The sequence below is a fragment of the Maniola hyperantus genome, chromosome 25 (assembly GCF_902806685.2).
Source record: "Maniola hyperantus chromosome 25, iAphHyp1.2, whole genome shotgun sequence".
In the NCBI taxonomy this organism is placed as follows: domain Eukaryota; kingdom Metazoa; phylum Arthropoda; class Insecta; order Lepidoptera; family Nymphalidae; genus Maniola; species Maniola hyperantus.
The window spans coordinates 2,379,256-2,391,282 of record NC_048560.1 but is presented as its reverse complement, the minus strand read 5'-3'; the positions used below and the strand labels follow the sequence as shown (position 1 = coordinate 2,391,282).

Genomic DNA, 12,027 nt, shown 5'->3' with positions numbered 1-12,027 from the left:
TTTAACTAACTAGATATGTAGTATATCAGCGGGGCCCGCATAGTATGCGCATGTTTTTTTAATTGGTCCCTCCTTTTCTTTCTGTTTTTACTCAATTAAAGATATTAAAAAAAATTATAATGTTTTTACCTTCAAGGAAATTTCAACATAATTTTAAAAACATATCAAAATTGCGGACCGGCAGGATTCGAACCTACGTTACGTAAGTAGGCCACTTGGAGTCAATGCCGCGTCGTAGGCGGGTCATTGACCCGAGTTTTTCACATTGCGGGTTTGAAAAATCACTAAAACTAAAAAATGTGGCAAATGGTTATTGGTATTGGATTGTGTTTAGGTAGTACAACAATAACGCTAAATTTTTGCTAGCGTTCTGGTTACACCCTGTATATTATGGTCTAAGACCCTTCTCATTCTGAGATGGCACTTATGCTCAGTTGTGGACCGGCGATGGGTTGAAGTGATGATTATGTTGATGATACTTTTTCAGTGGCTACTTTTCTCCCTCTGTCTGTTCCACGGCGTGGTACTGGAACGCCGTAAGTTTGGTCCGCTCGGCTTCAACATACCCTACGAGTTTACTGATGGGGACCTCCGCATCTGCATCTCACAGCTGCACATGTTCCTTACCGAATACACTGAAGTGCCTTTGAGGGTTAGAATCCGCCATTCTTTATCTTTACCCTTTTTGGTAGGTATTATATTTTCCATATTATAATGTATGTAGATGACGGGTACATCTCACGATTAATTTGGTGATTATGTTTGTCGATATTTCGATCCAGTTGAATAGGTCGTGGTCATAACGAAAGAGATGAAGCTCGAGCCGTGATGAGCAGCACCGAACTACCCTCTTTCCTCTTTATATTTTCCATATATTTAACTGTAATTTAAAATGTTTCCGTAAAGAGTGGCATGCCAATGAGGAGTCCTACGTCCAGCGATCGCAAATCACTGGCTGACATAGAAAAAGAAGAGAACGATAAATTCTATTTACTGCTAACATTTTTTTTTTTTTTTAAGAATAAGAATAATTTATTTTGAATTTAGAATTTAGACATTATCTACCTATACTGCTAATATATTTGGGAATGCAGTTTCATTTACTATTGTTAGTAACCACAAGTGTAGTCATGAAAGTCTACCAACAACGAAGGAATTTGATCTGATGTTAGTTCTAGACACTGGTAAATGTAAAAAAATTTGTGTCTGGATGCACGTATTAACACGTGAGGGTACAAATAGTTTAAGCTTCGTAAGTAATTCAGGGCAATCTATTGACCCCCTCGCTATGTCGAGGGGTCATGTTTTTTTTTTTAAGAATATTAGCTATGTTAAATGACTAATATTCCCCTTTCCTCTCCAACTAAGCGTCAGGCTTGTGCTAGGAGTAGGTACGACAATAGTGCGCCGAGCGGGGTTTGAACCGTCGACCTTTCGGTTTTCAGTCCACTCCTTTACCGGTTGAGCTATTGAGGCTCAGACGTTATGTCGTTGTTACCACCAACTGTTTCTCAAACTCACCAGCCTTCTCCATAAACTCATGTTGTCGATATGGATATAGATGCTGACCTATACAGCGGGACACATCAACTACGGTGGCCGTGTGACAGACGACTGGGACCGACGGTGCTTGCTGTGTCTGCTATCTGACTATTACACCACAGCTGTACTCAACGATCGCTGGCTCTTTGACGAGAGTGGCGCTTACAAGCAGGTAAGTAGATTTATTAAATGTTGTATAGAAGCATCAAGCAGTCGTTACTTGATAGAAGTCCATGATGCCTATATAATGAACCAAAAGCTTAATTTGCTAGGTATAATCCGCTGAAACAGGTCGAATCTGTATGATGCAACATGCAGCATGCGATATGCACCGCCCGCCCTCCCACTGCTAACCATGCAGGAAAAAGCAGCCACTAGGCAAGCAATAGGTTCCAACTCCATGTGTTCGAAAATTTATAATAAAATTCCAGACCCCATAAAAAAAAATTGAGAATAATATAGCGTTCATGAATACATTAAAAAAATTCTTAATCGAAGCAGCTTATTACAAGATTAATGACTATCTACTTGACGATTAATAAGCGCCGTCTCCCTGCTAAAATTGCTGTGCCCCAACGGGGCTTCAATATTGTAATAAATATAATTGTTTAATAATTTATCAATATTGGAATGCATGAATAATAAATGAAATGAAATGAAATGAAAAATACGCACCACCACCACGCAGCACCACACAAATCCCAAAACACACTCGACGCATGTTTCGCCCCGACACCGAAGCATCCTCAGGAGATGTAGACCTTACAATCCACAATGTTAAATGTAGCAAAAGACGTACCACCAAGCGATTTAGTGTTCCGGTACGATACCGCGTAGAAACCAAAAAGGTGATGATGGTCATGATAGCTTTCTATTTAAGCTCCTTTGATTTTTTTTTTAATTTATAGTTTAGCGCTTGGCTGCAATCAGACCTGGTGGCAAGGTACGATGCAGCCTAAGATGGAGCGCGCTTGCCTAGAAGATGCCTATTCACTCACGACTTGAAGGTACCCATATTGGAGAGGAAAACTGATGCTGGAAGGGTGTTCCAAATCTTAGCGGTTCGGATTAGAGATGAGGAGGCAAATCACTTCGTACGGATTTGTGGAGTTTCGACTACGTATGGATGCAGACCTTAGAGGTACGATAGTAGAAGAAGAACCAGGTTGAAAAGTATAATAACATAACATTGTTAAGTTTTGTACGGAGCGGTTTCTGTGTACTCGACCGTAGCAATAGGGAAATTTCTGTCTGTTAGGGAAGTTGTGTCTTGAAACTTTATGATATAGTCCAGATTGCAGTGTTCTGTTAGTGCGAGTACTGTCGGCGGTACATTTGTTCGGGACTACGTCATGAAACGTTATCGATTGAATTGCGCCATCTAGTTTCAACCGTGGCAACCGCCACAGTATAATACCATAACATCGTTTACATTGCAGCAACCATCCTCGTCAACAATCGATGACTACACAAAATACATCCGCACTTTGCCCCTGAACGACGACCCATCTCTATTCGGACTTCATGGCAATGCTAACATCAGTTACGCCACGTCCGAAACAAGGACATGCATCAGTTAGTATTGTATACTTATTTTAGACTAGCTTATGCTCGATACTTCGTCCGCGTGGACTACACAAATTTCAAACCCCTAGTTCACCCCCTTAGGGGTTGAATTTTCAAAAATTCTTTCGTAGCGGATGCCTACGTTATCCTCATTAATAGCTATCTGCATGCCAAAGTTCAGCCCAATCCGTCCAGTACTTTGAGCTATGCGTTGATAGATCAGTCAGTGAGTCAGTCAGTCACCTTTTCCTTTATATATTTGGTTTTAAAGCTTCAGGTTCAGTTTTCTTAGGGTTCTGTAACACCAGACAAAAAGGAACCCTTATAAGATCACTTCGTTGTCTGTCTGTCTGTTGTGTTTGTTAAGATTCGTCAAGGGAATCAAAACCTGTAGGGTACTTCCGGTTCATTTTATACTGATCTAATCCTCACTAATCTACCCTGGCGCAGTGGTAAGCGCTGTGGTCTTGTTAGTGGGAGGTCCCGGGTTCGATTCCCGGCAGGGGTTTGTAATTTCATAATTTCTTTTCTGGTCTGGTATAGTGGGAAGCTTTGGCCATGGCTAGTTAGAGCCTAAAAGAGCCTTGTCGCACTGTAGTCGACTAATTTTCGGCATTGTTATACAACAGGTACTCTAAGCAACTTGCAACCAAAGGAAGTCAGCGGTGAAGGTGGACTATCGGCTGAGGAGATGACGGAACTGGCTGCTAAAGACATTCTGAATGTTCTACCACCAATGCTGGACACCAAGTTTATTGCCACTACGTGAGTCTTGTCCCACCACTTACTTCATCATGATGATGAATTTGAGGGTTCCGTACACGAGGCTAAAACCGAATTATAAGAAAGCTTGGGAATGAGTTGCTTGCGATTCCCGGCAGAGGTTTGGAATTTTATAATTTCCAAATTTCTGGTCTAGACTGGTGCGAGGCGTTGGCCGTGGCTAGTTATCACCTTACCGGCTAAGCCGTACCACCAAGCCATTCAGCGTTCCGGTACGATGCCGTGTAGAAACCAAAGAGCTATGGGTTAATAAAAACTGCCGTAACCCTTCCAGGTTAGCCCGCATCCATCTTAGCTTATCCACTTACCACCAGGTGAGATTGCAATTACGGGCTAACTTGTATCTCATGTCATCATCATCAAACGATAGACGTCCACCGCTGGACATAGGTCTCATATATGGACTTCCACACGCCACGGTCTTGCGCCGCTTGAATCCAACGGCTCCCTGAGGCTTGTCTGATGTCGTCCATCCACCTCTAGTGCCGTCGTCCAACTTGTATCTGAGTAAATTAAAAAAATGTTGGTTTACCAGGTACCCTGTATCGTACAAGGAGTCGCTGAACACCGTGCTTATACAGGAAGCCATCAGATACAACAAACTACTGACTGTCATCAACACTTCTCTGAGGTACGTTTATTATCTGAGGAAACCAATCAGCTGCAATAGCCTTGTTAGTCTATGAGTAGCCCCTTTTTTTAATTCCGTGCAATTCTGAGGCGTTGCGTCGTCCAGATACAAAGCGATGACGCGTTCATCGCGCAAGTAAGCGATGCGACCATCGCATCGCTAAGAGCGAGGCCGCAACACTGCGGTGCGACATCGCATCGCAAAAACAAAGCCGCATCGCAATGCGTTGACGCAACGCAAAATTCTATCGCTTACGGCGTCGTATGAGAAAACTCTGGCCATAAATTTCTAGTGAGCCATGGACCGCACTACACGTATCCTACTTCTAGACGCAAAGAAAAACACACAGCACAGAATGGCACACAGAGAGGTGTGGACCCCGGCTGAACGGGAATACGTCGTCGCATCGCAAGTTTGTACGTTGCGGCACCGCATCGGAAATTTGCACAGTGCATTATGCGACGTCGTAGATTCTTACGACCCGACGATGTCGTATCTAAGGGTGAGATCTTTAGAGCGCACTCTGATTTACCTTATTCTTAAGATAGAGTTAAAAAGAGACAGAGCGATATCTCTCGCATAAATCCGACTCGTTCTAACTCACTCTTAAGACTGAGCAAAGTCAAAGTACGCTCTATAGATCTCAGCCGTAGTGTTATGGTCTCAGCCTAAGTCCTGTGACGGCGACGCGGCAGCAGGAAAAAGGGTTCCTTTTTCCTTTTGAGGTACGGAACCCTAAAACAGATGATGCAGGTTATGGAACTCTCAAATCTGCAAGAAACTTCATGACTAATGTAGTTAGCAAAATACAATTTCTTAGATCTTCTGTATTTCGGGTTTAGGGATCTCCGGAAAGCGTTGAAGGGACTGGTGGTAATGTCAGAAGCATTGGAGAGTATGTCCAACAGCCTGGCCCGTAACGCTGTGCCGGCTATGTGGAGCGCACGGGCGTACCCCTCGCTCAAACCCCTTGGTAAGATATAATTCTGCACGGTTAGTACATACAAGATTTTATGTCTCACCAACGTAGATGGAATTCGAGTATCGAAAACCTTCCACGTTATAGTAAACTGGATCTTAAGTGCCTTGTTTTAAAGCTCAAGTTTGTCTACACATCCACAGCCAGCGCTCCAAGCGGAAACGTTGCGAAATTAAAATCAGTGGCATTGAATTTTTGACTTCAACTCAAGGCTCTTTAGGTCCATTTTATTTTGACGGTATAATGTGTTTCGACTCTCGAATTCTAGCAACGTTTGGTGAGACGTAAAATCTTATACTAAGCGAGTATATTTTTTATCATCACGATCAACCCCTCGATGGCCCATAGCCGTTATAGGTATACTTGGTAGACTACACAAATTACAAACCCCTATTTTATTATGCCTTTAAGGGTTGAATTTTTACATATCCTTTCTCAACGGATGTGTACATCATAATAGATATCTGCATGCCAAACAGCCTGATCCGTCCAGTAGTTTAAGCTGTGCGTTGGTAGATCAGTCAGTCAGTCACTTTTTCCTTTTATATATTTACTAGCTGATGAACTCCACGCAGACGAAGTCGCGGGACTTCGTCTGCGTGGAGTTAGGTTTTCAAAAATCCCGTAGGAACTCTTTGATTTTCCGGGATAAAAGTAGCCTATGTCAGTCTCCAGGTTATCTATACCCATGCAAAAAATCACGTCAATCTATTGCACCGTTGCGACGTGAGTGAAGGACAAACCAATAAACAAACAAACAAACACTTTCGCATTTATGATAAGGGTACTGATAAGAGATTACGTTGCACAGCGGCATGGGTCAAAGACCTGTGCTTGCGGGTCCAATTCATGCAGAGCTGGGCTGACCGTGGGATCCCCAAGGTGTTCTGGATATCTGGGTTCTACTTCCCTCAAGCGTTCCTGACTGGCGCGCTGCAGAACTATGCAAGGAAGCATGTTATTGCCATTGACACTATTTCGTATGCTTTCGAGGTACTAAAAATTATCTATACTCGAATTTTTAATTAAACAACATTTTTTGACGTTTCCAGTGGTATCAGATTTTTATGAAAAATAAATACTGCTGGGGGCAACAACATATTGGTATGAACCAAATTCCAGTTGGTACAGTAGCTACGGGTAACTTTAGAAAAGTGTCAAACATTATGGTTTATCCTGCTGTTAATTATTTAGTTTCCATCGCCCGCTGAATTACTCTGAGCTCTCTTATAAGGCCGATAGCTAACGACCATATTGTCTCGGATCCATATTATACCATCACAACACGCGCTGTTAAGACGTTGATCTTTAAACACTAAGAAAAGCACGAGAAGACATCTCATCAGTTTATATTATTTATTAATTTTATTTGGCAGCAATAATGGGCAGGGCACAAAGTTCGTACAACCGATAGGCGTAGGGGTCCCAAGGCGCTGGAATGGCGACCTCTCACTGGAAGACGCAGTGTTGAAAGACCCCCTACTAGTTGGACGGACGACATCAGACGAGTCGCAGGGAGCCGTTAGATTCAGGCGGCGCAAGACCGTGGCGTATGGAAGTCCCTACAAGAGACCTATGTCCAGCAGTGTACGTCTATCGGTTGATGATGATGATAATGATTAATTTTATTGAACAGGCTCTTCAACTGCCACCGCAAAAGAAACCAGATGACGGGTGTTGTGTGAGCGGCCTGTTCTTGGAAGGCGCTCGGTGGAACAGCGCTGATATGGCTCTGGAAGAAAGTCGACCTAAGGAGCTTCACACAGGTATGACATATTATATTATCATCACCATCTTGTACAGTAGCAGGTGTTACTTTGCGGAAATCACGCATTCACCCCTCCCCGCCTCGTCTCGGTGGTTGCAAGTCCGGTGCGGCGCCGGAGCGCATCGTGTGACATGCCACAGATATTTCTATGTAAAGGTGCTGATAAACTTGAGGATTCACTTGTAATGAGCATTCTTGGGAATGCTCATTCACACAAAAATACGAGAACATTTTAGCGAGCATTCTATCGAGCATTCTGGCGAGCATTCTAGCGAGCACACGCGACCGTCAAGTCTGACATTTTCATGAAGAATAGAATTAGAGCATTCAGTAGAACGCTCAAAATTTTCGTAGCAATATTTGGCTCTATGCTTGGCTCGGCTCGTTCTTCAGTTCGACTAAAATAAAAACGGCTTATGCTCGATGTTCTGTTACAAGTGAATGCTCAAGTTTATCGACGCAGCGACACCACACGAGTAGATATATAGATCTATAATATCGACTCGTGTGGCGACACCGCTCCGGCGCCGCAGCGCCGCCGCAACGCATCGTGTGCCCCCGCTCTCAGCCTTTAACGTAAATACATACAGCCAATGTAAATATATTGTAAATATATAATGTAAATGTCAGCACAGCAGCCTTTCATTCACGCACCACGCTGCCCACAGATATGTCAGATATGCAACTAGCGTGGCCCCCTCAGTCCCTCTCGCTGAAGCAGAGGTACTTGTGAAATGTTATTCCGTCTATTTTACGTTCGCTTCGGCTATTGTACCCTAGTATACTGCAACCCACCATTGTACAATAACTTCAAAAACAAAAAACAACAAAACGAATCAATTATTTATTTACAATACCACGTCAACGTAACCTCACTTCACGTTGTTTGCCAAATTCTCACGTACAAATACATTTTGGCAAACAAAAAAAGTGACCACGGTGATAAGGACGAAACATAATCATTTTGTCACGTTCTAAAAAGAGCTTAAATGCATTTAGCTATCTCGCTCTTACAGTAAGTGTCACAATAGGGCTACTTCTAATAGTCCTTGTTCTGAGACGCTGCCACATTACCAAAAATTTACCTTTAATATTTTCTCACAGAAATGGCGATAATCTACATGAAGCCAGAACAGAACCATCGTCTGGCATCCGGCCTCTACGAATGCCCGACATACAAGACTTTGGTTCGAGCTGGGACACTGTCCACAACTGGGCATTCCACCAACTACGTGATGACAGTAGAACTGGTCACGCATAAACCGCAGGCGCATTGGATCAAACGTGGCGTCGCTTTGTTCTGTGCACTTGATTATTAATACAAACATTAGTAATGTATGTTTAAGTTTCTGCTCATTAAATATACAATTATTATTATTAAAAAATTCAATTCATATTTTTATTTCATTTATTAACAACTAGCTGACCCGGCGAACTTCGTACCGCCTAACAGTCGATTCTTTTTCAGGCAATTTTTAAAAAAATTCTCTCCGTAAGAACCATCCTCGTACTTCAAGGAATATTATAAAAAAAGAATTAGCGAAATCGGTTCAGCTGTTCTCGAGATTTGCATCATCAACACATTTAGCGATTCATTTTTATATATATAGAGAAATGGCGATAATTGTCAAACGACGTGATTGAAGGACAAACCAACAAACCAATAAACCAACAAACAAACACACTTTCGCATTTATAATATGGATACTGATTTAGAAGAGACATCGGGTTCAACAAAAGTTCACATTATTCGTATTAAAACAAATAGCATATCACCCACCTTATTACTGCACTGCAAAATATTAATTAATTAGATGTAATGGTCGACCAATGGCCATAAAAGGCCCATAAAAGTTATATTAATTATACCACTGCGTTTGGGTTAAATAATTTATTGTTTGTTTTTGTTGTTTAATTATATTATAAGTTTTGGGGTTTTAACTTTAGGGAATACATCAGTACCCTTATTATAAATGCGAAAGTGTGTTTGTTTCTTGGTTTGTCGGTTTGTCCTTCAATCACGTCGCAACGGTGCAACGGATTGACGTGATTTTTTGCATGGGTATAGATAAAGACCCAAGAGTGACATAGGCTACTTTTTATTCCGGAAAATCAAAGAGTTTCTATAAAATATTTTAAATCTAAATCCAGGTGGACGAAGTCGTGGTCATCAGCTAGTTCGAATATAAATAGAAAAACTCGATAAACGATGTAAAAAAAACAAAAAAGAAAAGAAATAAAACTGGTAGGTATCTCAACTCAATTCCAAACTTGGCAAAGAAGGCAAAGACTATAAGTTGGAAATCTCCAAAGTTGCTCAGTTTTAAAGCGGTTGTCCGCACTATCGCATCTGGAAACTTTGACGGATTACCGAGAAATTTATTCATAAGTTTTAGCTAAGTTAGCCGCTTTCTTCGTAAAAAGTGTTCCAAATATTTTCGCTTACAAGAGTTTGAACATCACTACCCGCCCCTAATTCATAATAGAATAAGATCCAGCGCGTGCTAGACCTTCGTTATTTAATAAAAGCTGAAAGTTTCCTATGTCACTCTCCAGGTTGTCAACTATACCCATGCAAAAAATCACTTCAATCTATATATCTGTTGCAGCGTGATTGGAGGACAAACCAACAAACAAACAAACACACTTTCGCATTTATAATACGGGAACTGATGATCTGGAGAGTGACCTAGGGTACCTACTTTTTATTCTTCAAAATAATATTCTATAGATTTTATTGCAGTATTTAAAAAACCTGTTTTACACCTTGGAAAATAGAATATGGAGTCAAATGTTTTGTATTTTATGCAACAGTGCAAATGTGCATATGCAAGGTAGAAACACATTTCCTTGTAACTGCTCTACCGAAAACGTGTCACGTGCATGCATGGATCCAAGTTATAAGAGACAACTTTTTTAGGGTTCCATACACAAAGGATAAAAGCGGAGCATTATTAATGTCACTCTGCTGTCTGTCTGTCTGTCTGTCTGTGTCCGCGTGTCACAGATCTCCAGCTCGTAGACAAAATGAGTTACAATTCTGAAATTTTGGTATTTGGTGCCTACACCAGTCCTAAATATTCAGTTTTAGGTCAAAGTTCTAATGTTGACCAAAAACTGAATATTATTGAATTACAAATTATTGTGATTGCATTCAAGCGCAAGCCTATTAGTTAAAAATCAATTAAGTTAATTTTCATAGGGGCTTACCATACCTAAAAAAGGAATTCGGTATAACTAATCACAAATTGATTGAAAAAAATTAGTTTGCATATCGGGAAACGACATACTTAAACTACTTTTTATCCCGGAAAATCAAAGAGTTCTCACGAGATTTAAAAAAATCTAATTCCACGCGGACGAAGTCGCGGGCATCATCTAGTCATTAAGTAAAAGATGAGGGTGTATATTTCTAATACTGGATCTCATACTATTACCAAAAGCACGTATATGTCGGGATAAAAGGCCTGCTGCCTTCATAAAGATGATGATGATGATGATTAATCGGATAAGTCAGAATTACAACATATTAGATTAACCGAGCCTTCGTAGGCGCACTAACAATATTCTCGCACTACGAGAGACAACACTAACTACCCTCAACAATAACTATAGCAACCCTCATTTATGAGTCATGACAACAACGTCTCCTATGACTAGACAACCCTAAGTAACACTACCTATATCCCTACCAACACCGGCTCCTCTATCCCCATACCGGTCCCAGACCAACCAGCTAACCTAGCACACCACAACCTAGTCCTTACTATAACCTCAAACAACTGAAACCACAGTAGGTTACAACAACAATTATAAAACCTACAGTATTACAGCCCGTGTCTACTGAGAACCGCCTCTGGCCAGAGCCAGACGAATAATGAATCACTACGCACAGCGTGTTCGATTTTAAGTCTCACAACAACGGTGGGGACGATGACGTGATGTTCAATGAGCAATCTGTTTACAACTAAAGATGGCTCTGCCGACATATTATACTTTATCATTTCAACTTTTTTATCAATTAAAAATCGCGTAAGTCATTGCCTTGTACCAGCATTATAAGTGTAGCGTATCAAGGAATGCCTTTGCTTAGGTACCTACCTACACGAAATTGTTTAAATTTTTGGCACCGTTACTGAATCGTTATTTTGTGAACTAGAAAGCTTTTCATTTCAGGGTTCCGTACCAAAATGAAAAAGAACCCTCATTTGATCGCCTGCGCCACTTCGTCCGCGTGGACCAAAATCAAAATCTATTTATTTGTTGTATAGAAGCAGGCGTTACTTTGCGGAAGTCCATGATATACAATGAACCAAAAGTTTAATTTGCTATAATCCGCAAATGCAACGCCCGCCCTCCCACGGTGGGAGGGCGGGCGGTGCATTTCGCATGCTGCATGTTGCACCATACAGATTCGACCTGTTTCAGCGGATAATAGCAAATTAAGCTTTTTGTTCATTAATATCTATTTATTTGTTGAAATAAGATTATTAAAACTCTGAGAGAACTGTTTGTTTTTCTAGGATAAAAAGTAGCCTATGTCCGTCTCCGGAATAAGTACAAGCTATCCATATTATGTGCCTACCAAATTTTGGCAAAAGCGGATTTTTATGCCGGAAAATCAAATCATTTCCACGGGATTTGGAAATTCGCAGGCTTCATTTAGTTTCCATATAAATTGCCTTCTTACTTTTGGATGCCTTACCTTTATGTTGTTAATAAAAACATCATGTTTATCGACCTTGGTGGAGAAAACCA

The 12,027-nt window shown here is 41.2% G+C and overlaps 1 protein-coding gene across 1 annotated transcript in view; it reads left to right on the top strand.

Moving 5' to 3' along the window:
* The window catches only part of LOC117993800 (dynein axonemal heavy chain 1-like), an 81,237-nt gene extending 72,596 nt beyond the window's left edge, over nt 1–8,641 (top strand). The window contains exons 77-85 of the mRNA XM_034981664.2: nt 488–652; nt 1,562–1,714; nt 2,982–3,117; nt 3,738–3,873; nt 4,427–4,522; nt 5,365–5,495; nt 6,313–6,494; nt 7,138–7,267; nt 8,374–8,641. Coding sequence (XP_034837555.1) covers nt 488–652; nt 1,562–1,714; nt 2,982–3,117; nt 3,738–3,873; nt 4,427–4,522; nt 5,365–5,495; nt 6,313–6,494; nt 7,138–7,267; nt 8,374–8,588 — 1,344 coding nt within the window. The 3' untranslated portion in view covers nt 8,589–8,641. The remainder of the gene's footprint in view (nt 1–487; nt 653–1,561; nt 1,715–2,981; nt 3,118–3,737; nt 3,874–4,426; nt 4,523–5,364; nt 5,496–6,312; nt 6,495–7,137; nt 7,268–8,373) is intronic.
* The last annotated feature ends 3,386 nt before the right edge of the window (nt 8,642–12,027 follow it).